This window comes from Podarcis liolepis (assembly GCF_965112155.1).
Source record: "Podarcis liolepis genome assembly, chromosome: 12".
NCBI classification, from domain to species: domain Eukaryota; kingdom Metazoa; phylum Chordata; class Lepidosauria; order Squamata; family Lacertidae; genus Podarcis; species Podarcis liolepis.
The window spans coordinates 46,777,000-46,804,660 of record NC_139563.1 but is presented as its reverse complement, the minus strand read 5'-3'; the positions used below and the strand labels follow the sequence as shown (position 1 = coordinate 46,804,660).

General features: G+C 40.4%; 1 protein-coding gene across 7 annotated transcripts in view; it reads right to left on the bottom strand.

Annotated features, from left to right (window-relative positions):
• ATP2C1 (ATPase secretory pathway Ca2+ transporting 1) overlaps nt 1-27,661 on the bottom strand; it is a 68,857-nt gene that overhangs the window by 16,140 nt on the left and 25,056 nt on the right. For all 7 annotated transcript variants that reach the window (XR_014517655.1, XM_083467907.1, XM_083467908.1 and 4 more), the window contains 12 exons: nt 19,707-19,817; nt 17,627-17,743; nt 15,658-15,747; nt 12,618-12,653; nt 10,787-10,848; nt 9,552-9,660; nt 7,037-7,192; nt 4,946-5,014; nt 4,019-4,094; nt 3,858-3,924; nt 1,679-1,803; nt 1,043-1,140 (listed from right to left, as the gene is read on the bottom strand). Coding sequence is in view for 6 of the 7 variants with exons in the window: in XM_083467907.1 (XP_083324033.1) it covers nt 1,043-1,140; nt 1,679-1,803; nt 3,858-3,924; nt 4,019-4,094; nt 4,946-5,014; nt 7,037-7,192; nt 9,552-9,660; nt 10,787-10,848; nt 12,618-12,653; nt 15,658-15,747; nt 17,627-17,743; nt 19,707-19,817 (1,116 nt within the window). In the remaining variant the exon portion in view is untranslated. The remainder of the gene's footprint in view (nt 1-1,042; nt 1,141-1,678; nt 1,804-3,857; nt 3,925-4,018; nt 4,095-4,945; nt 5,015-7,036; nt 7,193-9,551; nt 9,661-10,786; nt 10,849-12,617; nt 12,654-15,657; nt 15,748-17,626; nt 17,744-19,706; nt 19,818-27,661) is intronic.

The window sequence follows — 27,661 nt, the reverse complement described above, 5'->3', positions numbered from 1 at the left end:
CATTGGCATGTGACATTTCTTACATGAGGAAAAAAATTACATTGAAAAGAAGCCAGAGTTATTCATTTCAAGAAGTAGTATAGTTAATATTCCTCCCAAGACTCTCTTGCACGTTTATTTTATGCAACTGAGTGGACACTTTAGTTAAAGTCAACATTTCCACAATCTCCTCTGTATTTAAAGGTACAATCATCTTCTCTATCCTCTAGCATTTCTCCTCTTAAATGATAGTAGTAGGCACAAATGCAGCTCAGAGATAAGTGTGAGGCAGCTGCTGGGTTCACACCAGTCCTCCAGAAATGGAGTTCTCAGGACCAATGCATTTCTCATAAAATTAAAAAATAAAACCTGCCCATCCATGCTTATGTTTATTAAATACAACAAAGACAAATACAGCTTAATTTTATCCCTGTGGTACAGCAGTTGAGGTTCCTTAGTTTAATTGCTTCCCTTATCTTGCACCTACAGGTCTTATGATTAGTGTTTGAAAGTCACTGACCTGGCAACCAGCCAAGTAGGTCCCTGTGACCTGGCAACCAGCCAAGTAGGTCCCTGTGATCTGGCAACTGGCCATGGGTGTGGTCATTCTTGGGTATATTAAGAGGGGTCTCTACATTGCCTCTTTGTTTTTGCTGCAAGGAAGCTCTGCCAGATTGATGCTGATCTCTGTGCTGTATGTATGCTGCGAGTTGTACTTGCTTTGCATTTGAAGCTTGCGCCTTCTACTAGGGATCTAGTGGAAGCCTGTATATAGTGAAACTGCCTCAATGTCAGTAAAGTACTGAACAGACTGAAGACTTGGAGCCTGACTGAATTTCTTCCAGCACAGAACTGCACTGCCACGAACCTACACGCTTGGGGAGCTACACGCCTTTGGCACATGCCATACGCCAACAACAGCAGTGAAACTGCCAGCACATGTGCAAAGCTAAGCAGGGTCCAGTATGGTTTCAGACTGCATGGGGAACCGTGTGTTGAGATTCCTGCGTTGCAGAGGGTTGGACTTCCCACTCTACAATTCTATGGTCTGCTTGCTACCTACCTCAGCATGTAATCCATCTGCCGTAAAGATATGAGTAACAGTCATTTCATTCTTTGTCAGCGTCCCAGTCTTATCTGAACAAACAACATTGCAGCAGCCTGGGGGAAAACATGAATGCAGTAATCACATGGAAGTTATGACATATTTGGGGAGGGTTAGGGGGCCGGAGGAATGACAGAACATGGGGAAAGAGCCTCTTCACAAAATATCGAGAAAGAGGAAGAGTCTTTGACTAGGTTAAGGATGGAGAACTTGTGGCCCTCCAGAGGCAGATGAGTTCCCATCTTCCTTGACTATTGGCTCTGCTGGCTGAGGCTGATGGGAGTCAAGAGTCCAAACACATCCAGAAGGTCACAGATTCCCTATCCCTGGGCTAAGGGAAAGTAGCACCAAGCCACCCACCTCTCTCCAGCCAAACATTCCTGACTCCCTTTCCTCTTTCTTTGCAAGTCCCATTTTTACTGCAACCTTCGATACAAATCTAGATTGTCCCAGAGATTTTCTTAAATGCCCTCTGCAAGATCAGCTTCAGCATATATTATTTCTAGATTACATACCCTAATGTTAATTATTCATTCATACTGTCATTATGACCATCAGATACTCTCGAGTAATTCTGCACACTGCCATTCTTACCTAGAGTTTCAACAATTGGTAGTTTCTTGACAATGGCCCGTTTCTTGACCATTCTCATCACACCAAGAGCCAACGTTACTGTCACAACAATAGGCAGCCCTTCAGGGATTGCAGCTACAGCCAAGCTATAATTTAAAGAGGACATGTTAAGTGATTCCTTTCACAACTGTATGCACATGTTAAAACACAGAAGCCACTTTCACACATGGAGAGAAACAAACTATAGGTCCAGATTCACACATCGCAACAAAGCCATACTCTGCCTTGTTTTCTCCCCCAATGAAGTACAGGCAGGAACAGAGGAAGAGCAAATAATTTGTGCATATTAACACTATCATTTATATTAAAATATGGTTTAACATTGTGTTCAAACCAGGCCAGAATATGTGTTCTTTATAGGGCTGAGTGAAAATGAGGGAGTTGGCTCATATCATGAAGAAGTCTACAATCCTAAGTTTCTTTGTTTTTAATGGCCTGCAAAACAAAGCAAAAACATTTGCCCATCCAGAGTGAGTGAAAGCAGCATTGTCCTCACTCTGATTTGACCTTGTGACATCATGCCTGACTACATGACATTGGTGTTGCCGATGTACCGTATTTTTCGCTCTATAAGACGCACCAGACCATAAGATCCACCTAGTTTTTGGAGGAGGAAAACAAGAAAAAAAATATTCTGAATCTCAGAAGCCAGAGCAACAAGAGGGATCGCTGCACAGCCTGCATTCGCTCCATAAGATGCACACACATTTCCCCTTACTTTTTAGGAGGGAAAAAGTGAGTCTTATAGAGCGAAAAAAATAGTTCGTGATGGCTTTCAAAGGCAATACCAGCCTTTGTTTCAAAGAAAAAACAAAAAACTTGTGTCTCAGCTACTGGAAAGAACCAACTGTAAAAAGGCAGCAATCAGTGTGCAAAAGAATATTTTAAAAGAGATTGTCCCGAATATTTCAGCCCTAGATATTAGTAAACCTATGTCAAGCTAGAAATAAAAACAAAGTAGAATTATCACATATCATGAGTTGGTATCCTATGAAGCTGCCCACATCCCAGTATAAAGATGGGGAAAGGCCTTAGCATACATTGTGTGAGGTCCAAGTTCATCTCCAGTTAAAAAGATCATAGGCAGAAGAGCTGGGCAAGATCCTGAGATCAGCTGCCAGTTGGAATAGTCAGTGGTGGGCTATATAGACCAGCATTCTGATTCAGTATAAGGTGCTTTGAAGTCTACTGAAAAGTGGTATATATGTTTGCTAAGAACAGTCATATAATAAGTCAGCGATAGCAGGATAGATTCTACTACAGCATGGAGCATTTCTTAAGAGAAATGAAAGGCAAGAGAGCACTGTCAGGCTCATAGCAAATGTGTGTTGTTAAGAGCATTCGTACCCTCCACTCGTTGTCCAAAAAGGCTTCCAGAGCAGCTTACATGCAGTCCATTACAACAAGCCATGTCCCTACCCACAGGCTTACAAACTGGAAAAAACGAGGGAAAAGGGAGAGGGAGGGAAGCAGAAAACAAGGTTCCTCATAAACTAAGGAAGGGAAAGGCTCCTTAACCATGCCCTGGACTAATGGCCTAGAACCAGCCAGTTCCCAAGAGAGATGGTGTCCCAAAAGGATACAGTGAGGAAAAAGTGTTTTCAAGGCAAGTAAAGAAAACCTAAGATATACAGTCCAATTAACAGAAGTTAAATGCAACATCGCTGTGAAGGCCTCACTAGGGTCAGTGGAATTCAAGCAAATTTCTACAGTGTGCATATGGCTCTACTAGAAGTGGAGCAGCTGCTGCTTTTAAAGCAGATGGGAATGACCTTTTTCTTTAGAGAGAGAGAGAGAGAGAGAGAGAGAGTTATTTTTGATTAGCAAGATCCACTTGTGTGAATAGGGACAAGGTTAACTGGAATATAACTATTTGCCTAGCTTTGTTATCACTTCCTTATCTCAGTTCTTTGCCGTGTAAACAGATGAATCTGAAAGTTTTCTCTCTGAAACATTAACATGCATTTTGGAAGATACGTTAATATCTATTAATGAAGAGCCCAATTTGGGAAGCGTCCACAGGAAAGTAAGATTCAAACGGCAGATTCTCTAATTTGCATAAAGCAAGTAAACTTTTGCGAGGACAGTCTGAGACATTCACTTTTTCAGTATTATTAGAGAGAATACTTAAGAATCTCACCTCACACCGATGGTAAACATATCAAGGATATGCTTTCCTTGCAACCAGCCAACCAGCATAATTATGCCTAGAATAAAAGCAAATTGAACATTAAAAGATCTCCCTAATCAGTTAGAATAGCGCAAGGTGAGAGAGCTGTACAAAAACAGTTGTTCTCTTACCAATTATACCAAAGGAATACAAGGACAGTTGTTTTCCTAAGAGATCCATGCTCCTCTGCAAAGGTGTCTTTGGAGCCTAGGTAAGAAGAACATTAAAACACATTTATTTAGTTGAACAGATTTGTCTAGGACTATCTGATTTTATACTTTTGTTAGCTTTGTATTGTGTTTTTGCATTGCAGGACAGTTTTCTATTACTTTATTTGAAAGCTGCCTTTAAAATTAAAGCTGAAATGAAAAGTCAGAATAAAATTGCTATAAAAAAAATACACTGCACTCAGCTCAGCATAGCTCAGCCAGTGGCAATGCACTTATAGTGGTACCCCACAGGTACCAATTCTTTCTCTTCTATCCTCCATACTTTCTGAAATACTAATCAGATGTGAAAGGAAGAAAGACTCAATAATTCTGTCATCGTCAACAAGACTTCCTACACAAAAGCCATTTCACATCTGCCCTGAATATTTGGCTTTTCACAAAAGTTAAATTACATTGGGAGGGGGGAAGATTTCAAAGGCTGCATTTGTTCACAAAATGCAGGCATTTCAGCCCATTGTGAATGCCCAAACTTTTGGGATAATTTTATTAACTCTATTTGCAGAGAATATTGCAGTGAGCACCAAGATATCTTGCAAATGAGAACAGAAAACATAGAAAAGTGTTATTCTAGCAAATCTAAAAGGAAATCTAAACTCAGATTAGTAGTCCCTTCAAATTCAGTAGAATTTTTGGGTGCATTTCTACAATTGACTTAATCACACTCCTATACTTAAGGCATCTGTGTGTAATGATGAAAGGTTATTTTTTTTTCAATTCTGGTTTTGATGCTACCTTCATGTTGTTCAGCTTACAGTGAACACTGTAAAATGATCTAACTTTGTAAGAACCAGGATTTAAGTTGTTCATTTGTAATACTATACTACTTACTTCTTCTGCTTGCATCATTTTGAAAACCTCCCCAAACTCAGAGTTTTCTCCAGTACCAATAACTATCCCCTAGGAAATGAAACATAACAAGTTCAAAATGAAATTCAAAGAGGATTGGCTTACTCCCCTCCCCCATAGTTGTAACAAGTCTATTATTATTTAACTTGCAAGAGGACTGACTTCAAGTTTTTACTAGAAATACAACGGTTCACCAAAGTTTTAAAATGTTTAAAAGTACAAGGTGTATACTCAAGATCTCACAGCTGAAGCATGACTAATATTTGTTGAGTGAGCCTGAGAATGCACTTTTGCTTAAGACCACAAGAAATAATCTGCAGAATTAGATCAAGGTTGACTTAGCCCAGCACTCTTGACCGAGTTCACATTCTTCATATGAATCCAAGCAATCACTGACATGCCAGGAATTAGCCTAGAAACCACTTCTGCCCAACCCTTGTATAACTGAGGCCAAACTCTTATTTGCACTGACTTTTTAGCATTGTCTACAAGGTACCTTTATAATGATTAAATATTTCTTCAAGTTATCATGCATTCACTTTTTAATTATAAGTGGTAGCAGAGTGCAGGTGTTGTGAACCTACAGTGCAAATCAGGGATGCTGGAGGAATCCATTGAAAAATGAACTATCAATAGGATTTGCTTTCAGCTGCCCTTTCAACTCCCACCACGACACAAGATTATTGTTATGAATTATTTTCACCTTGGTTCTCTCCAACAAAAAGTTTGGAGTTTTTAAAACACATGCAACGTTATATGTGATAAGATACACAAATTATGGATGTTATTTACATATTCTTTAATGTATAATTGTCTTTCTCCCAAGGAAGACAATTTGCTAGCCCAGAAATGGTAAGAAGATATGAACTATGCTGAAATGGCAGAACTCACAGGAAGAATCAGGAACCAGGAAGAATCAAACTTTAATAAAGAAGGGGGAAAGTATATAATGCATTTGAAAAATTATTGTAAACAACTACATTCATTAGTAGGACTGGCAGAAAACTTGTAGTAAAAATTTGAATTATGGATTAAGGATTTATAATAATTGGAGTTATCAAGGAGATGTAGAGGGAAAATAATAAAAAGGGGGAGTCAAAGGGGATATTCTGTTTGTATTCTGTTTGTTGTTTTTGGTTATTGTTTGTAAAATTGAAAGTGAAAAAAAATATTAAAGTGGGGTTGGGATTGCAGTCTTAATCTACTTCCTGTTGTGCTAATTTCACAACCCAACAGAATGTATGATTCATTATTGTTCTTTTAAAATGAAAATTAGCTACAGTCTTGTTTCAGAAGACGCACACATAACCATTTTCTGAATAATGAAATAAAAAGGAGTTATATGTGGTTAAATGGTAAGAATAATTTATACAATCCAGGACACAAAGAGCAAAATATCAACAGGGTTTATACAAGTTTATATAAAACTCTGAAATCAAACTAGCAGACATGTCGCAATCGTAGCCTCTGGAAATTAACTAAATTTGAAAAGGAGCATATAGGGAAGGGAGTTGATTTGTAAATATCTCCTGATGCCAGAGATAAGCATATATTTAATATGCTTGTGCAAATTAAATTGCAGTGGAACAAAAGATACCAGTGTGAATGAACGCTGGAACAGACAGGCATGTTCGTACCTCCCTAATACCAATACATTTTTCCAAGGTTATATTACCACAGCATTTCAGATAGCACTCCACCCCCATCGTTCAGCCCGGACACTGAGATCCAGCGCCGAGGGCCTTCTGGTGGTTCCCTCATTGTGAGAAGTAATGTCACAGGGAACCAGGCAGAGGGCCTTCTTGCTAGTGGCGCCCGCCCTGTGGAACACCCTCCCAGCAGATGTCAAGGCAATAAACAACTATTTTACTTTTAAAAGACAACTGAAGGCAGCCCTCTTTAGGGAAGTTTTTAATGTCTAATGCTCTCTACTAAGGGGTGTCTGTGTGTGTGTGTAAATGTATGTATGTATATATAAATAAAATATATCCTGAATTGTAGCAAATCAGTAGCCTTTACAGTCAACCTAACTTTTACAAATGCATACATTTAGTATTCTTGTATGAGGAATACCTTTGCCTTTCCACATCGAACAAGTGTTCCCATGAAAGCAATATTGCTCCTTGAAGTGAGGTCTCCATTCGTAGCAGCTGACTGAGGAGAAGTGCATTTTGAGGAAGGAGTTGTCTCCCCTGTCAGACTAGATTCGTCAATAGACAGATCCACGGCCTTTGAGGGAAAAATAGATATGATAAAACAGTTATATTTTATTTTCCATCTTCTAATGCAGCCTTCTCCAACCTTGGGTCCCCAAAGGTTTGTTCTGTTACAACCCTCATCATCATCCCCAGCCAGTCATAATCAGGGATGATGAAGAGTTGTAGCACTAAAACATCTGAGAACCCCAGGTTGGAAAGGTGGTTCTGAAATATTAGTGGACATGCTTAGTATTTTGAGACGCTATTGAACTTTCATTTTAGGAGTCTATGCATGTTACAGACTGAACACAAACAGTAATCACACTGCTTTTGAAAATACAGAGTTTCAAAAACAGCTTACAACGCAGCATGGGGTTAACTGTTTGAAGAAAGTAGTCCCTACTTGGAGTGCCCAGAGGATCCATGGCCTATGTTTATACAACTGACTCTGGACTATACATTTGACTACTTTAAGTTGCATTTTCGAAATACAGAATTGGCTTAATATAGTATGCTTTATATTCCATGCTCAATTATATATTTAGAATTCAGCCATACCACACAAATAAAGAGCTACACTTGACATGCCTTGAGATGACAACTCCCATTGGGGAACACTTTCCTTGTTCTCGGTCCAGGGGCAGCACAGAGGAATCATGGAGGAGAGGCTGTGGGCCAGATAGTGATGTGCCATAGCTTGGGAGCCCGCAGTTTCCCTACAGAAGTTATGGGGAACCTGTAGCCCTCCGTATGTTGTTGGGACTAAAACTCTCATCACCCCTGACCACTGGCCATGCTGGCTAGGACTAAGGGGAATTGGATTCCGACAACACATGGAGAGACATGGAGGTTCCCAATTCCTTACCTACAGCTTCAGGGACAAAAATGAACCTACAGGTGGGTAGAATAATGTGCATGAATCATATAGAATACTCTGTTGCTTCAGGAAACAAGTTTCACCTCTCCAATTATTTCACATTTTTAGGGGTGAATAAGCAACAATATACCATATTTTCGTCCCATAGGACGCACCTAGTTTTTTTTTTTGGGGGGGGGGGAAATAAAAGAAAAAAAAATTCCCTTTATTTCCCCCCCCCCAAACCAGGTTGGGGAAACTGAACCAGGTCGAGGAACAGCGGGATGGCGGCGCTGCGCCTCCCTACTGTCCCCCGAGCTTGTGGGACTGGCTGATGTCTGCCCGGTGCCCAGCGCGCCGGGCGGCAGGCTGCTATCCGCAGCGTGGGGAGCCCTGCAGGGAACTCCTGCAGGGCTCCCCACACTGCGGATGTCTGTCCGGTGCGCAGGGCGCTGGGCACCCTGAAGCAGAGCGCCCTGCACGCCGGACAGACATCCGCAGCATGGGGAGCCCTGCGTGGAACTCCTGCAGGGCTCCCCACGCTGCGGATGTCTGCCCAGCGCGAGGGGCGCTCTGCTTCAGGGCGCCCCTCGCGCCGGGCGACAGGCTGCTATGTGCAGCGTGGGGAGCCCTGCAGGGAACTCCCGCAGGGCTGCCTAGGCTGCGGATGTGTTCCCGAAGCACCGGGCGCTCTGCTTTTAGCGCGCCCGGCGCTCCGGGAAGCAGCCTGCTATCCGCAGCCTAGACAGCCCTGTGGGAACCCCCACAGGGCTGCCTAGGCTGTGGATGTCTTCCTGAAGCCTGGAGAGTGAGAGGGGTCGGTGCACACCGACCCCTCTCGCTCTCCAAGCTTCAGCGAAAGCCTGCATTCGCCCCATAGGACGCACCCAGATTTCCCCTTCATTTTTGGAGGGGAAAATTGCATCCTATAGGGCGAAAAATACAGTATTGCTGCTACCAAAATCATGATGAGTCAGCCCATTAATATGATGGAATTGTTCGAAATTAAGAACAGCTGCTTGGAAATCTTTGAATTAGCATTATTGCATATTTCAGACAGGGCAGAATGTCCACAGCCACCAAATTTAGTAGTGTACTTGGAATTCAGCATATTTCCTCATTTCATAGTTACAGCTGCTGCAACTGGCTACCCCCTTCAGTTATATTTTTAAAAATCCTAAATAAATAACCATCTTGTGGTCTCCGGTTAGTCATACAAAGAGTGACATTTATGTCATGCCAACTTGCTCCTGTTGACATGTCAGGTGGCCTTTGCACTAGTGGATGAATTATATTACGGTCAGTTACCAGAGGGCATATAACCTGCTCACGTTAGCCCTTTCGCCTTATGGTATAATTTCACAAAAACTCCAGTGATAAGATGTAATGTGAAATCAGATCTTCTCTAGGCCCACATTATTGTTCGGCAAAGTTAGTGTGTGAATCTATATTATTAAATGTCTAAGAGTAACACATATCTGCTAGATCCCAGAATCTAAAACTACAGTTTAGCGTGCAATTAATGACTACGCACCTCAAACAGACGCAGGTCAGCAGGAACTCTGTCTCCCACTGACAGGCAGACAGTATCACCTGGAACCAAGTCTCTTGCAAGTGTATGCTCCACCCTGCCTTCTCGAACACTGTAGAGAATGAAATATGTTACAATAACGTGAAAACTTGGTGGAATACATTCACTCACGTTTATTTTGAGATTTAAAAAGAAAGGACTTCTGGATACAATAACTAATGAAGACCACTGCATCACATCACAAAGAACTATAATCTTCAGCTAGCCCTTGCAGATCTAATTAGATAAAATATGCTTGATCCGCTATGTTCAAAGAACTTTCCCCCTTTAGATGTCATTTTTTCCATTTCAAGTCAAACTGAAGGTGGCAGTTCTGTATTAGCATGGGGGAAAGCAAAATGCCAATGGAAGTACTGTACCTTTAATAAAGTTCTTTTGGAAGTGGTGTTTTCAATTCTGAGTCTTGAAATTACACTCTAGCATGCTACCTTTTTACACAGTTATGTGAGGCCAATTTCCATTTTCCTAAAAAGATACCATCTTCAGAGTTTTAATTAAATCTGCTATACCAACTAGGGGCATGAAGCCAAATGTGGGGAGGAGACTTACAGAACACTACTCAGTAAAAATATATATGCAGTTAATAGTGTAAATTAATAGCCATGATCCAAGAAGTCATTTACATATGAATAAGAAAACCTCAAAAAGCCCCATTTCTCTTTGAAGGTTTTGCAGTACTTCTTTATATAAAATATTTATGAGCTGCTTCTCAGCTCACAGGCACACAAGGAAATGTAAAATATTAAATAAAAAAAATAAACAGCAATACACTATAAATATACCAAACCCCATCCCCAGTAAAAACAGGCTATGTTTTTGCTGTTTTCAGCACACATGGTAATTTTCCTTTCCAAAAGGCAAGCTCTTATACGGTTTCTAGTATCTGCATCCACCATCCCCTCAGTGACACAGAAACAGATGACTGAATCCCAGCTATTTACTGAAACATTATCTGTTACTTATTTAAGATTTTTTATATCATCCTTCATGTGAACATGATCTTCAGCTAAGTAGTTCTATTTGACAATCTTATCAAAAGCTTAAAGAAAGAAACTAGCTACGTAGATACAATCATTTGGCATCACGTGAAATCATAAAGGCATCTTTAGCCACATCAGATTAGTGATACTGAAGGTTATTCATTTAGGGTAAAGTCTAAAAAATAAGCTGGTCCATACCAGTGACATTCTGGAGGTACAAGTTTACTCAGCTCTTCTAGAGATTTTTCAGAACGGTATTCCTAGAGGTGCACAACAACAAGAAAATTAAAATAGTTCTCAAACCGCACTATATCAATCCTATATTTTTTATTTAAAAAAATTATTGGTTTTACAATTAAGTTTTACATTCACACAAAAAATAATAATAATAGAAATTCCAAAGATATAGAATTCATCGAATTCTCAGACTTCCACCCTCCCTTTCATGGGGTCCGCTGGTAATCATTTTCACTGCATATGCACTATATCAAGTCTGTCTGCTATTCACTCCTCTCTTGACTAGATTCCAAAAGAACTGCTACCTGGAAACACTTCAGCACTGCAATAGCTCCATAGAGCAAACCATAACATACTGAAATAATCCACCAGTTGGATTGCCCCATCGTATGGGAAAGTCTACAATGATTTGCGATGTTACACTCTTCTCCAGTGAAAAGAACAAAACATTGCTCAACTACAAAAAATACAGTCTGTCTCTTAGCACATCTGTAACTTTACATTTCCATAGAAGTTGTTACAGGCAATGTCTAGTGCATAATGAATAAGCTGCTCCTTATGAAAGCTCATGGCACATGAAAGTGAACTGATTACACTCCATCACACTTTTTTTTCTGAAACCGATTGATAGCTTCTTCCTAAATTTATTAATTATGGGGTGGCAGGCATTAGGATATCCAGCAAACTATCTGGCTTACAGCATCAATGCCACTCTCGGACATGTGCACCTAAATCAGTGCTTCTCAAACTATGGGTCCAAACATGTTCCTGGTTGGGTCACACATTGAGGAGCTCCCACCACAAAAAAGGAGGCGCTATCTCTTTCCACAGTGTAGCATTACTGTTGTGTCTTTTTTAAAACACAGTGGTACCTCTGGTTAAGAACTTAATTCGTTCTGGAGATCTGTTCTTGACCTGAAACTGTTCTTAACCTGAAGCACCACTTTAGCTAATGGGGCCTCCCACTGCCGCCAGGCCGCTGGCGTGTGATTTCTGTTCTCATCCTTAAGCAAAGTTCTTAACCCAAGGTACTATTTCTGGGTTAGCGGAGTCTGTAATCTGAAGCGTATGTAACTTGAGGTACCACTGTACAGACTTGCTCCCTGGGCTCCCCCTTCCCTCTATGGCATGTTTACATTCTATATAAATACATACTACCTGTATAATACTCATATTAATATTAAAAAGGGGTGGGGGGAACCTAACTTGTTGAATCCTAACTACTGATGTGATATTTTTCTGTTTCCCATTGGAGGCTTGAAAGTTGAGAGCTAGTTTGCAGCAAGAGTCAAATTGACAGGTGGGTTGAACTGCCCTCCTGTCAATGAGCCAACATCCTAATTTTAAATTTAATTTAAATTTAAATTTAAATTTTAAAATAGAGCATTTTTTCCCTCTGTGGAGGTGCTTCCTCTAAACTGTATCTTTCCTCAGTAGAGAGAAGGAAAGGTTCCTTTTGGAGGAAGTACTTTTAATCTGGGCTGCTTCCTCCGGTCTCCTCAGCTGCGCTAGGAAGTTTTCAGCAATCCCAGCTGGGCTGACAAAGAGCCCAGCTTTCAAAGGAACAACTGGGAGTCCACACAGGACGTCAGATGGATGTGGTTTGTGGGCAATACCTTCCAGGCCAAAGTGGACCCAAGCTGGGCCTAATTACAACATAGGCAGGAGGTTTTCCACCCGTGTCTCTGAGGAAAAAAACCTAGCCTAAATGCTTTTAAATTGCTTTAAGTGTAATAAATACAGCTTTTCTACAAAAATGGCTCTTGGGTAAAGTGAATGAAAAACATCTTACCTGAACAAAGGCAACCGTAACAACAATAAGTATTGCCTGTATGGGTGAAGAAAAATGTTTACTAAAACAAACTGCCTTGTCAACATTTAAATCAAACATGCAGATTACATGCTACTTGAATCAGGTACAATATACTATTTAAGACTAAACTGAGGAACGACGAACACAGGCAATAGCTTTCAGTCATTTCTTTTTTCTTACTAAGGCTCTGGGAGATAAAAACAAACAAACCTGGGAAGTAGGAAGAGCTCCACCACCATTTCCATGCCAGACTTCTAAGTCAAGCAAACCACTGTATATGACAATGTCATGAAATTATTGAATGTCTAATAAATTAGCATTGGAATCTTTCAGACTGCGTTGTCACACACCATGCATCTTTTTCGTTCAGTTTTTATTTTCCTACATTCAACTACATAAATGACTTTTTGGCAGGTTAATACTCTCTCTGCTTCCAAGTGTCTAGATGTTATTTTATTTATTGTCAGCTCACGAAGTCAAGTCAATTAAGCCTTAATGATTTTGCATATTATTCTAAGAATCAAAAGCCTGGTTATTTGCCCGTCCCCCCCACTGCCAACTCCATGAGCAAGGCAGCAACAGGCTGCTTTAAACATCTAAGCATGGTTTCCAACAGTTCCATTTAGGCAGCAGCAAAAACTACTCAAAGAAACTCTATAGTCATATACATCCCCCCCTTTGAACTGCCAATGTTTCTGCAGCGCTCTGAAGAATACGTACTTAACATTTAGGAATTGAGCCTCTCTACTGAAAGGATCAATGGTACGGACTGCGTTTTTGGCTAGGCAATCCATGCTTAACTTTTAGGTTTAAAAAGATTAGCGCTGTAAAGGTATTTTAATAATCCAGGATTAGAACCAGACAGTATAAAGAGTAGTTACAAATGTCACTTCAGACTTTTAGCACAAAAAAGCACAAAAAAGCAAGTGAAAATCAGTTCATCTTGACATTCAAAGCCTTCTAGTCTGTATTTCTTTCTGCTTTGTAACATTTATCCATTCTTATGAAGCTATACTCCATGGGCATCTCCCAGTGCCAGTAATTCTAGGATGTGAGCTGAATCATCATCCTGACCAGGCAAATTATGTTTCAGCCACGTATTCTAGCCTCGATTTAAACTATATTAAAACTGCCGTTACAGGTCTTCCTGTTTAATAGGAAACCATGTAATTAAAAGGTGCCTTAAATTGCTTTGGCCTTATACAGAACAATCAGCTATGTTTCTAGAAAAAAGGAGAGAACAATAAATAACGTACACATTCTTTTCAGCCTGTTGCTTGCCATGCAGCCCATTAAAAACAATGCAAATATTGCTGGGAGGGGAAAACATAAAGTTACCACTTGGGCACCATGAAGAATCCCCCTTATTTATTTATTTAAAATATTTATTAAGGAGATTTCAGGGTGATGTACAGAAGTATGGCCAGAACTATTCACGAAATTTAGAAATACAAAAGGAGGGTAAAAACCCCAACCACAAGATGAGATCTACTGGTTCAGACTAAAGACATATCTAGTACCTGTGGCCAACCAGATGGCCACAGGTAGTCCACAAGCAGGACATGAGAGCAACAGCATTCTCCCTACTCAGAATCTCCAGCACTTGGTGTTCAGAGACATACTGCTACTAGAGTTAAGACACCCTTATTCTCCATGAATATGCCTAATCTTTTAAAGCCATCCATGCTGATGGCCCATCACTACTAATTTTGTGGTAAAAGTAAAAGGACGCTGATCTCACTTTATTGGCCGAGGGAGCTTCTGGGTCATGTGGCCAGCATGACTAAGCCGCTTCTGGCAAACCAGAGCAGCACACGGAAATGCCATTGACCTTCCCGCTGGAGCGGTACCTATTTATCTAACAGCACTTTGATGTGCTTTCGAACTGCTAGGTTGGCAGGAGCAGGGACCAAGCAACGGGAGCTCACCCCGTCATGGGGATTCGAACCACCGACCTTCTGATTGGAAAGCCCTAGGCTCTGTGGTTTAACCCACAGCGCCACCCACGTCCCTTTTGTGGTAGTAAATTCCAAAAACTAACAAACAAAATAAAAGGCAGACTAAACACACAAATAGTGTATCAAGCACTACGTGCATGTGCGTGTGTTCAATTTATATATTCGGCGTTTCCGTGCGCTGCTCTGGTTCGCCAGAAGCGGCTTAGTCATGCTGGCCACATGACCCAGAAGCTGTATACCGGCTCCCTCAGCCAATAAAGCGAGATGAGCGCCGCAACCCCAGAGTCGGCCATGACTGGACCTAATGGTCAGGGGTCCCTTTAACTTTAAACACACAAAACTGAAAAACAGCAAGAAAAACACAGCTCCCATTAAAATGCTACCTTGAATGAATGGTGAATAGGAAGATCTTAACGCAGCACCGAAAATATTGCAATATTGGCACCAGTATATCTTGTTGAGGAGTTTATTCCAAAGTCAGGACAGCACCATGACATATAACCCCACCAACTGGTGTCCCAACCAAGGTGATCCACCCCACTCTAAATTGTAACAGCTGGTCAATTAGCAGCTACAATACCCATTTTTACTACATTCTTTTTTTAGCTTAAGAAGGAGGAAGAAGTCTACATCATGTATGCCAGCTGGTACACAACAGGGAGATAAAACATATTTCTCAAAGTAACCAAATATATAGCACTGAACAAATTTCCATCTGGTCTCTAAGTATGGAGAGGGATGAGCAGGTGGATTTTTCAACCCAACAACACAGACTAGTGTTTGTCAAAAGAGAAGTACACTGTGAGGAATAGTCAAGAGTTTGGGGTCATTGTGTGGGAAAGGCAAAAGGGCTTGGTGTGGCAAATGCCTCACAGGCTCCCATTCATATGAAACAAATAAGGAATTGACAAGGAAAATAGATTATTAAGTATTGCTACAAAGCATCTAAGACACTTGGCTGGTTTCTACTCCTCACCTGGTAACTGACTGGAAGCCCAAGACTGAATAAATATCCAGCAAATAATAATAAAGGGGGGGGGGGATCTTAGGATTTTACTTACCACAGTGATACTGACAGCATCATCAAACTGATGCATTAAAACACTGAAGACTGCAGAAGCCAGGAGAAGCATAATAAGGGGATTTTTAAACTGCAAAGAAAAAGAAAACATTTTTTTAGAAGTGTGTTGAAATAACTGATAATAAAGCTCCTTTTGGCAAACTGGTAAATTCAGTGTATTCTGTACCAAGGTACAGTCATGGGGCACCTGGCCCTAATGTCTTAAAAGAGAGGAGGTCCAAATTAGGCACAGTTACAAACTTTTATATAGGTTGAAAAATACCCAAGTTTTAAAATATTTCCTTTATTACTACAAAAATGAGAGGCTTTAAAAAATGTAAACACCTCAAAACAGTTAAACCACTATTTGAAGAAAAAATACTACATTCAACAATTTTAATAAAATCAGAGTTTCAGTTCATAAATTTAGAGTTGGAATCCTCCTCCTAGTGTAAGCATTCATTTAAACAAAGATTGAACAGGAAAATGGCAAGAACAGGAACAGCATGAGACTTCCCATCCAGACCTTCATAATCTTTTGAAAGGTCGGTGGGTGGGGAAGAAGTGGCAAGTAAAAAAAGCATTCAATGCGATGTGCACTGCATATGTGCCCTGTGTGATTGTCCATAGCAGATGGCACAAACAACTGTCAGTTAGGACATGCCCATTAATTGTATTTCAATATTTTTAAAAAACCCAAAATGTCACAGAAAATATTCAAATGGAGAACATATCTGCCAATTTCATTCCCAATAAGCTCTTCTGACTAAAGTTCAAACTAATGGGGTAAAAATAATTAATAATCTGGAGAAAATTTAAAAACTGGGGAATTGGTTTCATAGAAAAGTTTGTGTGTGTAAGCTTCAGATTTTTCAAAATATGAATCACAGTTTGACACATTTTGACTTCTTGCTTGTATAAGCCCAGTAGTTGTGCTTAGGCTGAATGCAAGGCTAGCCCAAGACATTTTGGTACCCTCAGCAAACTACAGATTGGAGCCTCCACCCCTTAACTGGGGGAAAGGGGGTGGGTTAACATTGGTAACAAGGGTGAGAGGAGAGCAGCAGGACTTCCTATTCACCAAGAGGCCGCTGTAGAGGCTGCATTGGAAGCGGGGCTGCTGAGGAGATGGTAGATGTACCCTCCAAAGAGCGGGGTGCAGCTGCTGCTGTGCATCACCCACTGCACAGCAGCAGCAGCGAGCGATGCATTCCTTGGGAGGCCGGATCTGCTGCCCCTGTGTATCCTGCCATCTGAGGCAGCCTCCTCGCCTTGCCTCATGGGTGGGCCAACCCTGACTGAGTGACATTCATTCCTCTTCCTCCCCTAGGCCCCTTAAATCAAGGAATATTACACTTTTCCAACAGTGAAACATAATGTATTATTTCCGGGGAAATTAAGTCCCTTTTCACAACTACCAAGGCTACTGCTATTGAAAGCCCTGCCTGGAAAGCAGTTGTACAAGCCTACAGGACAATGCTAGTGGCATCAAATGAGTGGCAAGTCCCTACCGCATCCCTGCTACCCTAAGCATACAGGGTATCCTCACTTGTCTTTGCCTAGCTTGCAAAGAGGCACCTCACTCGGGAGCTGAAACTCATCACAAGACAGAGATTGAAGAAATCACTTATGACACTCCCCTACCAAGCTGACACTTTGCACAAGAGCTGAAAATAGCTAGTGAAGTTGTCTCTTTACTGATTGCGTGCACCTCTATATTTGATAGCAATGACTGTCCTCTTACAGAGGTGGAGAGGGTGAGCAGCCATTTCCCCTACCTACAAGTGTGTCTAATTCCTCCTTCTACTGCTCAAGGGTAAGAAATCACACTACCGCTCTTGAAGTGGGACCAGCAGGATAATACCACAATGACTAAAGGCTCTATCAACATCTTTTGAACTGATAGATCTAAATTCTAAATCTCAAAAATCTTTTTTTAAAGCCCTCAGAAAGGAAGAAGAAAGGCTCACCTGAGAAATGTATTTTTTCCATAGTGGTTCATCTTCACCAATATCAAACTCATTCCATCCATGGAAGGCCCGTCTATGACAAACCTCACAGTTTTTCAAGCCATTCTGAAGGTCAGCCTATGAAAATATGTGCATTTTAATCATTTTATTTCTCAAGCAAAGCCAAGATTTCATTCCATTGCAATCAAAAGCTGAAATATTATAGCAGTCAAGTCTGTTATTCTTATCTCACATTCCTGGTTAAAAGGTTGTTTACCGATTCTAATTTCATAGCTGTAATATTTAAGAATTTGAATGACTAAGCAGGAGTTCTATCACAAGGGCAAATGATTGCTGCATTCCTGAAGTGTTGAGGGTTTTTCCCCCCTAGGTAGCGATAAAAAATCGAAACCTTCCTCCTATTAGTAAGTTCCTAGACCCAGATACAGACCTGAAAGTTTACCATCCCTCATATAAACCTGCTCATATTTTAAGGTCATCTTTGGAGGTCCCTAATCCAGATATGTCCACGCTGGAGGTTAGGCAGGAGGCTACTGGAAATAATCTTCCCAGTTGTAGTGTCCCACCTTTGGAATGCCATCTCCAAATATGCTCATCCAGTAGCAGTTCTCATGTCCTTTCAGTTCTAGGTGAAGAACTCTCTCTCCCCCCGCCCCCAGCTCCCAGGATTTCTAAAATCTTGCTTAAATCTGGTTTTACTTTACAGCTGCATTTTACTGGGGGTTTTTCCTTTCCTTTTACTGTTCTGCTGTCTACAGTTCTAATATCCATGTTAGTCTCCTTACATTTTTAAAAACATTACATTAAAAGGATATTCTGGAGGTTGCAAAGAGGGATTTTGAAACAGATAAATGGCTTTCCTTCAATATTGAGTAACAGATCAGCATTTCCTCTAGCTGCTCCAACATATGATGCACATTTGAGAATACCAAAATATAAGTGGACACGTCCTGAGAATCTGTCTGATTTTAAAATTCTACCACAGATACATTGATATAATTTGCCAAGACAGCAGACTGACAGCTGTGACGTACAGAAAATACTATCTGGTCATTTGAATACAGTACCCTTATTTAAATCATGCATGCTTCCAAGCAGCAATATTATGTTAGAAAGTTTTGAAAGCCATACATTTAAATATGCGCCTTGGCAAAAGACAATAATAACCTTCTTTCAAAGTTCTAGATTGCGTTAATTCAAAATTTGATTGGCTCACAACACAAAAATACAAAATGAGAACACAAAATGCATAATAGAACACGAACAAACCAATAACCCCACTCCCAGAAAAAAGGTTTAAAATGCCAAAGAATGTTAAACAGCCAATGGCCTGGTTGGAGAGAAATGTTTCCCCCTGGTGCCTAAGTATATGTAATGCAGGTGATAGCAAGCCTCCTTGCCAAGAGCATTCAACAAATGGGGAGCCACTGCAGAAAAGGCCACCCTCGTGTTGCCAGCCTCCAGACCTCTTGTGTAGGAGGCACATGAAGAAGAGCCTCAGATGATGATTGCAAGGTCCTGGTTGGTTCATATAGGGAGAGGCAGTCCTTGAGGAATTGCAGTCCTGGGCCATTTAAGTCTTTATAGGCCAAAACCTGTTTAGTAATACTTCAGAAACTTAATAATCCTAGTTTTTAGATCAGCAAGAAAAATAATTAACTAAATATTTTGCTATTTAGTCCACTTAAAACTAATGTTGAGCAAGTCTACTTAGAAAAAGTCGTCCTAAAACATTTTCCATAGAACCACCAACTGGGCATGCTTATAGCATTTTCATATAATCAGATGCTTAATTTAAAAGCAATGTAGATCACTGTTAATCAATAAAACTAACATGCAGTTGTTCAGCGTAACTCCAGCATGTCAAAGCACTGTGTGCAAGTCAAAAAGCAGTAGTCAGTATCCAACTAAATCGTATTCAGTGTAGGCAAACAGGTCTACTCCGAGTATGACTAATTTGGGGCATCATTCAGTATATTAGTAATATCTCTTCACTATTCAACTGGATAGACATTTCAACTTAAATACTGAATTTAAAAAAAATTATATTCTTATTTAAACATTAATAGTATTTACTTACCTGAAGAATGCTTGCAACCTCATTGACTGGTAATTCACTTGCTTTTTTGGAAGTCAGAACAGGAATCATTATTTCAGTTTCATCATTAGGCAGTTGTTGAAAACGTGCAACCTAAAAAACAAGAAGCTATACATATCACCAGATTGTGCATTCCTTCTCATGCCAATAACTTACAAAGTAAAAAAATAAAAGCTACTACCACTTGCATGAATATGTCCATTTAAGTAATAACAGTTTCAGTGCTTTATCAAAATTAAATAACCCTTAGCTATTGTGTAACTTTTCAGAATGTACGTTCAAAATGAGAATATTTAGGGCAAGCTGCATAACAAATTAAACTTACATTCTAGGTAGTCATTCCTACATCATTAGAAAGTAGTGACTGTCCTAATTAAAGGATCGTAATGATTATATGTATACATAATCCTTTTGCTCATTATCTTAATGACTAGACAAGGAGAAGCATTCATGACAGCTCACTGGACACTCCTGTGCATTGCACTCTCATCTCCACCCCCACAACCCCTCACATATGAAATAAAGCAACACAATAGGAAATAAAATATCCATATGAATAAAAACAAAGCATTGAAACAATAGTAACTTCAGGGTGTTGCAAGGTGATTTGACACAGCACAAATTCTTACTGCAAAAGTGTATTCTATTTGCACTACATGCAGAAATGGCATCACTTAAGAGCAGAAAGGAACGTGGTACTAAGAAATGCACCAGTACACACTGGGAATGTGACTAAAAAACAAAAGCTACCCAGACCCCATAGTGTGGTTTTTTTACATGCCCAATTACCCTACAGACATTTGCTAAATAACAGACAGCTCAGGAAAGCAGAGCATATTGAAGGCTCACAAACCTGTAAACAACAGCAGCTCATACTAATGAAGGATGTGCTGCATAAGCACGAACTGCATTAAAATGCTTGCCTGGTGCAAGCGTGAGAAGTGGGTAAATAATAATGGCAGTTGAGAAAAAGTGTTTAGAGAGCTCTGTGAGTCTTTTTAAAAATAAAAACCAACAAGCATGTTTCAGTAAAAACAATACAGTTATATTTTAAGCTAATTTTGGCCCCTATAGTCAGGTCTACAGTAACTGGAGGAAATGAGGTTTTCCACTTTCTGGATCAACTGCCTCATTAGGACGTCAACCAATTTTCCATTCCTATGAAGAAATATACCATAGGGATGCTTTTGTTACACAGCACAGACATTTCCCCAAAGAGACCCATGAAGACACTGACCAGAAGACCAACCATAAAATAAGTATGAACAAAAGGTGTAGTGACCACAACCCTAGAAGTGCATTGAGGTGAGCTCAGAGGGCACATTACTTTCACCACCTGCTCCTGATGCCACATAAAAGGTTGTCTAGGCTGTGGCTGGTGCCAACAGTGGTAGAATTGGAACACTAATCCCTCTTGTAACAGAATTCCCTACTGAAAAATCGCTCTTCAGATGCGCTGCCTGATGACACAAACTCTCTGCAGGAAACCGCACATACACATCAGGCGCGAGGAATGCTTTCTAACTCATCTACATACAAACTATAACACTCTTAAGAAGAAGAAGAAGAAGAGTTTGGATTTGATATCCCGCCTTTCACTCCCCTTCAGGAGTCTCAAAGCGGCTAACATTCTCCTTTCCCTTCCTCCCCCACAACAAACACTCTGTGAGGTGAGTGGGGCTGAGAGACTTCACAGAAGTGTGACTGGCCCAAGGTCACCCAGCAGCTGCATGTGGAGGAGCGGAGACGCGAACCCGGTTACCCAGATTACGTGACTACCGCTCTTAACCACTACACCACACTGGCCCCCAGGCTTGAAAAGCAAGTTTGACAGTTATGTGCAAGTGTGTCGCTGAAAAACGAAAAGGACTATTGGGTGAGTTACAGATCTCAGATATGCAAGGTTCTCCCAGGTCCAATGTGTGATACGCAACTTAAGTATATTTAAAGATGTGCCCAAATTTCTGCTAGTACTGATAAGCATGTATATAGCACTTCCCAATATTCATAGTGTTTAACATCCATCATCTTATTACAGCACTGCCTATGACATAGGTCAGTATTTTGCAGACAGCAGTGAGCTGGAAAGACAGCAGTTAGTCAAAGGCCATCTTGTGAGTTTGTGGGGGAAGCTAGATTCAAACCAGGGACGCTTCCCAATACATTCCTCATTCTCTCAATCCCTGCGGTCTAACAACTCTCACACTAACAGCTCTTACACTTCATTTTACTTCCCACATTTCACCTATTGTGAAGGCTACTATATCTCTGTTTCACAGAGGCCATTTCCATTACTACAGGTTTGTGATAGGGATTTAGTACCAGTGAAATCTCCTTTTTATGCACTTCTTTAAAATACATGATTTGTTAAGAATGTTAGGGCCCTGCTGGATTAATCCAAAAGTCCATCTATACCAGAATCAACAGACGCCAGCCAGACGTTTCCTAGAAGCTCACGAGGAAGACATGAAGTTAAGAGCCCTTCCCTGTGATTGCCTTCTAGAAAATGATAATCAGAAGCATTCTGCAGCTCTCAGCCTTGATAATTCAGTAGAATTCAATCTTATTTGATCCCATTTTAAACCTTTATTTTTAAAAATTATGAGTGTTTAGGGGGGATTTCTGAATTTAATATCTGTTTGGGGTTTTTAAAAATAGTGTTTAAGAGCCTTTCTAAATTGAAAACAACAGCCAGGGAACATGTCAACCTCACAGGGCACCCTGTAACTGACCTTAAAATGGCCATAATGGAACAGAAGAACTTGAAAGAGGAACCACAATGTGAAACTGCTGAATTAGAATTCACCAAGAGATTCAGTGCTATCACTTGTGTATAATCGGCTTATCAACGTCAGGACAGCAACACAACGTGGTTTGTGAATAGTTATCACTCTCTTAACTTTTTCTGAATTTCATTTCTTTCTGACCTCAATGTCTGCAGTCTTCCCACCCCCTGCACTCTGCCACCACGTACATATATGTACCTGCAACATTTCATGCATTTGTTGAAGCAAACTGTAGCCCACAAACACACATAACTAATTTGTCAGTCTTCACAGGCCACAAAAATGTTTTTGCTGCAAGAAGCTGACATTGCTACTGCTATGGAAATTGCTGTATTGATTTTTTTCTCTGCTGCTCAAGTTTATAATATATTTTATTTCTTGTTTTTTCATGAGGCAGAACCTCATGCAATGAAAATTCACCTTCCTTCCTTCCCGCTATCAGCACCTCCACCCCATCCCATCAACCTCTAAAAAATCTGCTCCAGATTAGATTCTGAGTGTACGGGAGAAGGGCTGCAGGTAGGAAGAGAGACAAGTGTGGACTTGGATACAACCTTGGTTTATAGTTCTATATATATGCTTATTTTTAATCTAAGTTGCTCAAAGCACCTTGCTATTTGCAGCATAGAAATACTGATAATAAACAAATAAGCAAGCCATCCTAGTCAGTGTCTGTCATTGCAGCATTTTGTGGTATGTAGTGGTTTCTGTAAATTAATTACGAGTTGTGTGAAGAAGCATTTATTTTAACTTCCTGGAATCTACTGCCAAATCTCAATGAGTGAAGCTTTCTAGCATCACGGAAAAGGTAGAAAAACATATCTATCCATTTTCTCCACACCTTGCCTAACTGCATAAAGCTTTCGTCATGTCCCTTCCACCCACACCATTCCAGTCATCTTAGTTTCACTCTAGGGCTGGACCTGATGACAATATGAAGGGCAGCAACACCCAGAGGCAGAGTGAGAGAGGCCAGCATGGCAGGTAACATATTTTTTACCCAGTTGTGGCAGCACTGCCATTCTGTACTCCTGGAGGAAGAAGGGTAAGACAAGGAGCAAACCCAACCTAGCAAAGACCTCACCTCCATAAAGGCTGTTGCCCACGGCACTCTTAAGAACTTTTAGCTTGCAGAATTTTTGCACCTATTTCAGAACGCCCTTCTTACAAATATATTTGTTACACACGGGCCCTAGTTTGGGTCCTGTATTTTCTTCTCTAAACACGGTATCTACTGAGCTTTTCCCACATTTTCCATCTCACATTCAAAGAAGAAAACAGTCAGATTCATCCCTCAGTGCTGCAATGGTGTAAGGCAAGGAAGGTGTATCTTCTAGGGCCACATATCAGTGAGGGGGGGGGGTCAGAGGCAAAAGTGGACCCTTGCCTTTCAAGAGTAGACCACATTCAAGCCATGCAAAAATCTGAAGTTTCTAAACAATGCCTCTCTCCATCGAAAACAAGCAAGAGACATCACAGTTCAAGAACAGATTCCAGCCAGTCAAAAGCATTCAAGGAGAGTGCAAGGCTCACTTGGCCCGTCTGGTCTGGAAGTGCTGGGAATGCTCTCCCCCCACAAACCTGCTAGCTGCAGGCGGTTCCAAAGGTTTGACTACAGTGGTACCTCCGGTTACATACGCTTCAGGTTACATACACTTCAGGTTACAGACTCCACTAACCCAGAAATAGTGTTTCAGGTTAAGAACTTTGCTTCAGGTTGAGAACAGAAATTGTGCTCCGGCGGCACGGCGGCAGCAGGAGGCCCCATTAGCTAAAGTGGTGCTTCAGGTTAAGAACAGTTTCAGGTTAAGAACGGACCTCCGGAACGAATTAAGTACTTAACCCGAGTTTGACCAAACTGCGGGAGGCAGTGGAAGACAGAAGTGCCTGGCGTGCTCTGGTCCATGGGGTCACAAAGAGTCGGACATGACTAAATAACAACAACAACAACCACTGTATATGCAATCTTCATGTATATACGAAACCCTTGTAACCAAACCCCCTCATAAAATGAGGGATTACTGCATGTTGAAAAGTAGTGGCCATAAATCTTTGCAAGAATAATAATGTATCCTTCCAAATAGTGGGTCAATGCTAAACAATGCTAAACATCTGCCATTTGGGAAGGGGGAGATTATTGGGTTGTTCTTTTTTTGTTTTTATTATGTATTTTTTGTTTTTATATTATGATTTTATCTTGTGGACTGCCCTGAGACCTGTGGGTATAGGGCTGTACACAAAACAAACAAACAAATACTTTTTAAAATGATTTTTAAAAAAAATCTCAATTCATAGTCATCCAACCTTTAACAAATAAAAGCTTTTTAGGTGGCCCTGGGCAAGGCCCTATTTTTCAATGTTATTTAGCTAACAGAACTGTCAGATCCAAACATTTTTTTAAAGAATAGTAATAAATATCTGATTAAAAGTGGATCAGCAGAACAAATTCAGTATCAGTGGCAAAAATTCAAAAGTTTCTGCAATCAACAGGTAAGTTTAAAAGATGACTGATTTGTCTACAACTGAAATCACTACATTCACAGGATAGAGAAGGTCAGCCTGTACTAATCTGTCATAGTCCATTTCACACAAGTACAACAGTTGCAGATCCACTCCGAAATGTTAATCTGAATCACCTTGGAAATAATCCACTTCTGGTTCAATATATTGTCTTCTTGAGTTACTTCTTCCTTGTAAAGCTGGGTTTTTTTGCAAGTCATTTGAAGTCAAGGACGACTTCAAATGAATCTAATAATATTAGTTATCTGAGAAATCACAATACCATGTATAAAACTGAACTGTTATTTTATGTAAGAAATCATTGGTTCAACTCAGCTATAATTTTCCAATTATGTCTATCAAATGGCTCTGGATGGGATGAACATTTCCATCCATAACAAGAGATACACACAGCTATTTTAGCTGAGCCCAAATCAATATTGCGATATGCATGGCTCATTTGCATTAGCTACACAAGCTCAAGTCAAAGTCCATATATGGAGCTGCACTGGTGGGTTAAAACAGCCCCATTCTGAACCATTTATATTTTAACAAGATAGAAACTTCAAAGCAAAATAATACTAAGAAACTGAACTGCATATAACACATCAGTCTTGGTACTCTCACAGGCTCTACTACTGAAAGTACTGAATATCTCTAAACAAACTTATGTTGACCAAAAATATATAGATTTGTTTTTCTAACCTAAGACAGCTGTACAGTATTCAAAAACGAGCTGTTGTTTTTAATACAGAGAGTATGCATGACAACCGGCTCAGTTTGACCCAGTCTTTCAGGAGGGTAGGTATAGGAAACAGTAACATTTCCGCTATTATGAAGTAATGCCATATAGCTTTATACAGTGGTACCTCAGGTTAAGTACTTAATTCGTTCCGGAGGTCCGTACTTAACCTGAAACTGTTCTTAACCTGAAGACCACTTTAGCTAATGGGGCCTCCTGCTGCTGCCGTGCCGCCGGAGCACGATTTCTGTTCTCATCCTGAAGCAAAGTTCTTAACCCAAGGTACTATTTCTGGGTTATTTCTGAGTCTGTAACCTGAAGCGTATGTAACCCAAGGTACCACTGTATTGTAAGTTATGAATGGAGCATTTGAAGCAGCCTGCAACACTTGATAACTGGGTAAGCAATCCTTATCCTATTTACCTAGGAGTAAGTCCTGTTGAATTCAGAAGAGTTTACTTCCAAGTAAATATGGTTAGGATTGTGTGCAGGACAGTTTATTTTGTCAGTTTAAAGCAAGAAAGCTACAGTTGCAACTGCTCTTTCTAAGGACTTTAGCACTTATAAAATATCATCACACGTGCACAATTCTGTTCTCACCTACTGTTCCTTGCTACAAAGCTACATTAAAATTTAAACGATATTAAGAACCTGGAAAAAATAGATCTACATTCTTGATAGCGCTATGGACTCTCCTGCACTGGAGGTTGTTAAGCAGGGGTTGGATGGCCATCCACCTATCATGGCTGCTTCAGTTGAGATTACTGCATTGCAAGGGGGTTGTACTAGATGACCCTTCCAGCTCTACAATTCTATGCTACTATGATTCTAAGTTACTCATTTGCGCTACACTTTCTGTTCATGACTGAGGATAAGCATTCCCTTTACATCTATCCGTTCTTTTCTTGCAAGAGATTGGTGTGAGGATAAGCAGGAAGGCTGCAAAAAAATATTTGTAGGCTAGTGACAAAGCTGGAGATTTAATTGCAAAGCTTCATATTTCCATCTACTATTGGCAGTGACATATTTCTCACTGGAGAAAAGAAAGAAAGAAACCCAACCAAGTACACCTGTTCAAGTACACCTGTGTGAAGTTTAAACTTCTAGTAAGAAGTACCAGCTACAGGCGTACAAGTATTTTGCACCTAGTATCTTTCACTGATTATCTTCAGTGCAGCAGTTATGTAAGAACATGCCCAATGGACAAATGGTTGCCAACCGATCAATAGCAGCCTTGGACTCTGTTAACTAATGTGAAGACGTATTATGTGGCTCTTCAAACACACGGCACAACTCCATAGTATTTGGACAAAACACTTATTGTGTGCTGACTTCTGCAGTTAAGACAGCTTTCCATGTTATCTAGAAGCCCATTTCAAATATGGAGTGAAAAGGGCCCTTGATTTAATCTCAAAATGGCATTTGTTGTGAAACAGTTCTATACCAAGATTATTTCAGGAACAACAATCAACCCAAATCAGTGCTACAGAACTTCAAGTTCTGTTCACACAAATGAGCTTGGCAGGAAACAATAGCATCAGTACGCTGAATGAAAGATGTGCAAATAGCCATGCTTATCAGCATAATTTAACACCACCCAAGTAATTTTAAATCAAATGGATATGACAAGGGTAGAAGAAAAGTATTTCTGGAGAAGTGCAGTACAATCATATGCTTGCATAGAAAAAAGTCCTACTGGATTCAGTGAGGCTCTTACTGCTAAAAAGTGTGTACAGTACAGGATTGCAAACTTGGGAACAAACTACATGGTATCAATTATTAGGTCTCCAAATGTTATTTTTAAATGAAATGCTGCTGCAGAGACTGTCAATTTGTTTGGAGCAATGGTGCCCGGGGAAGAGGAGTTTTACCCTTATCCTCAAACCACTTTCACAACCCAAATTCACCCC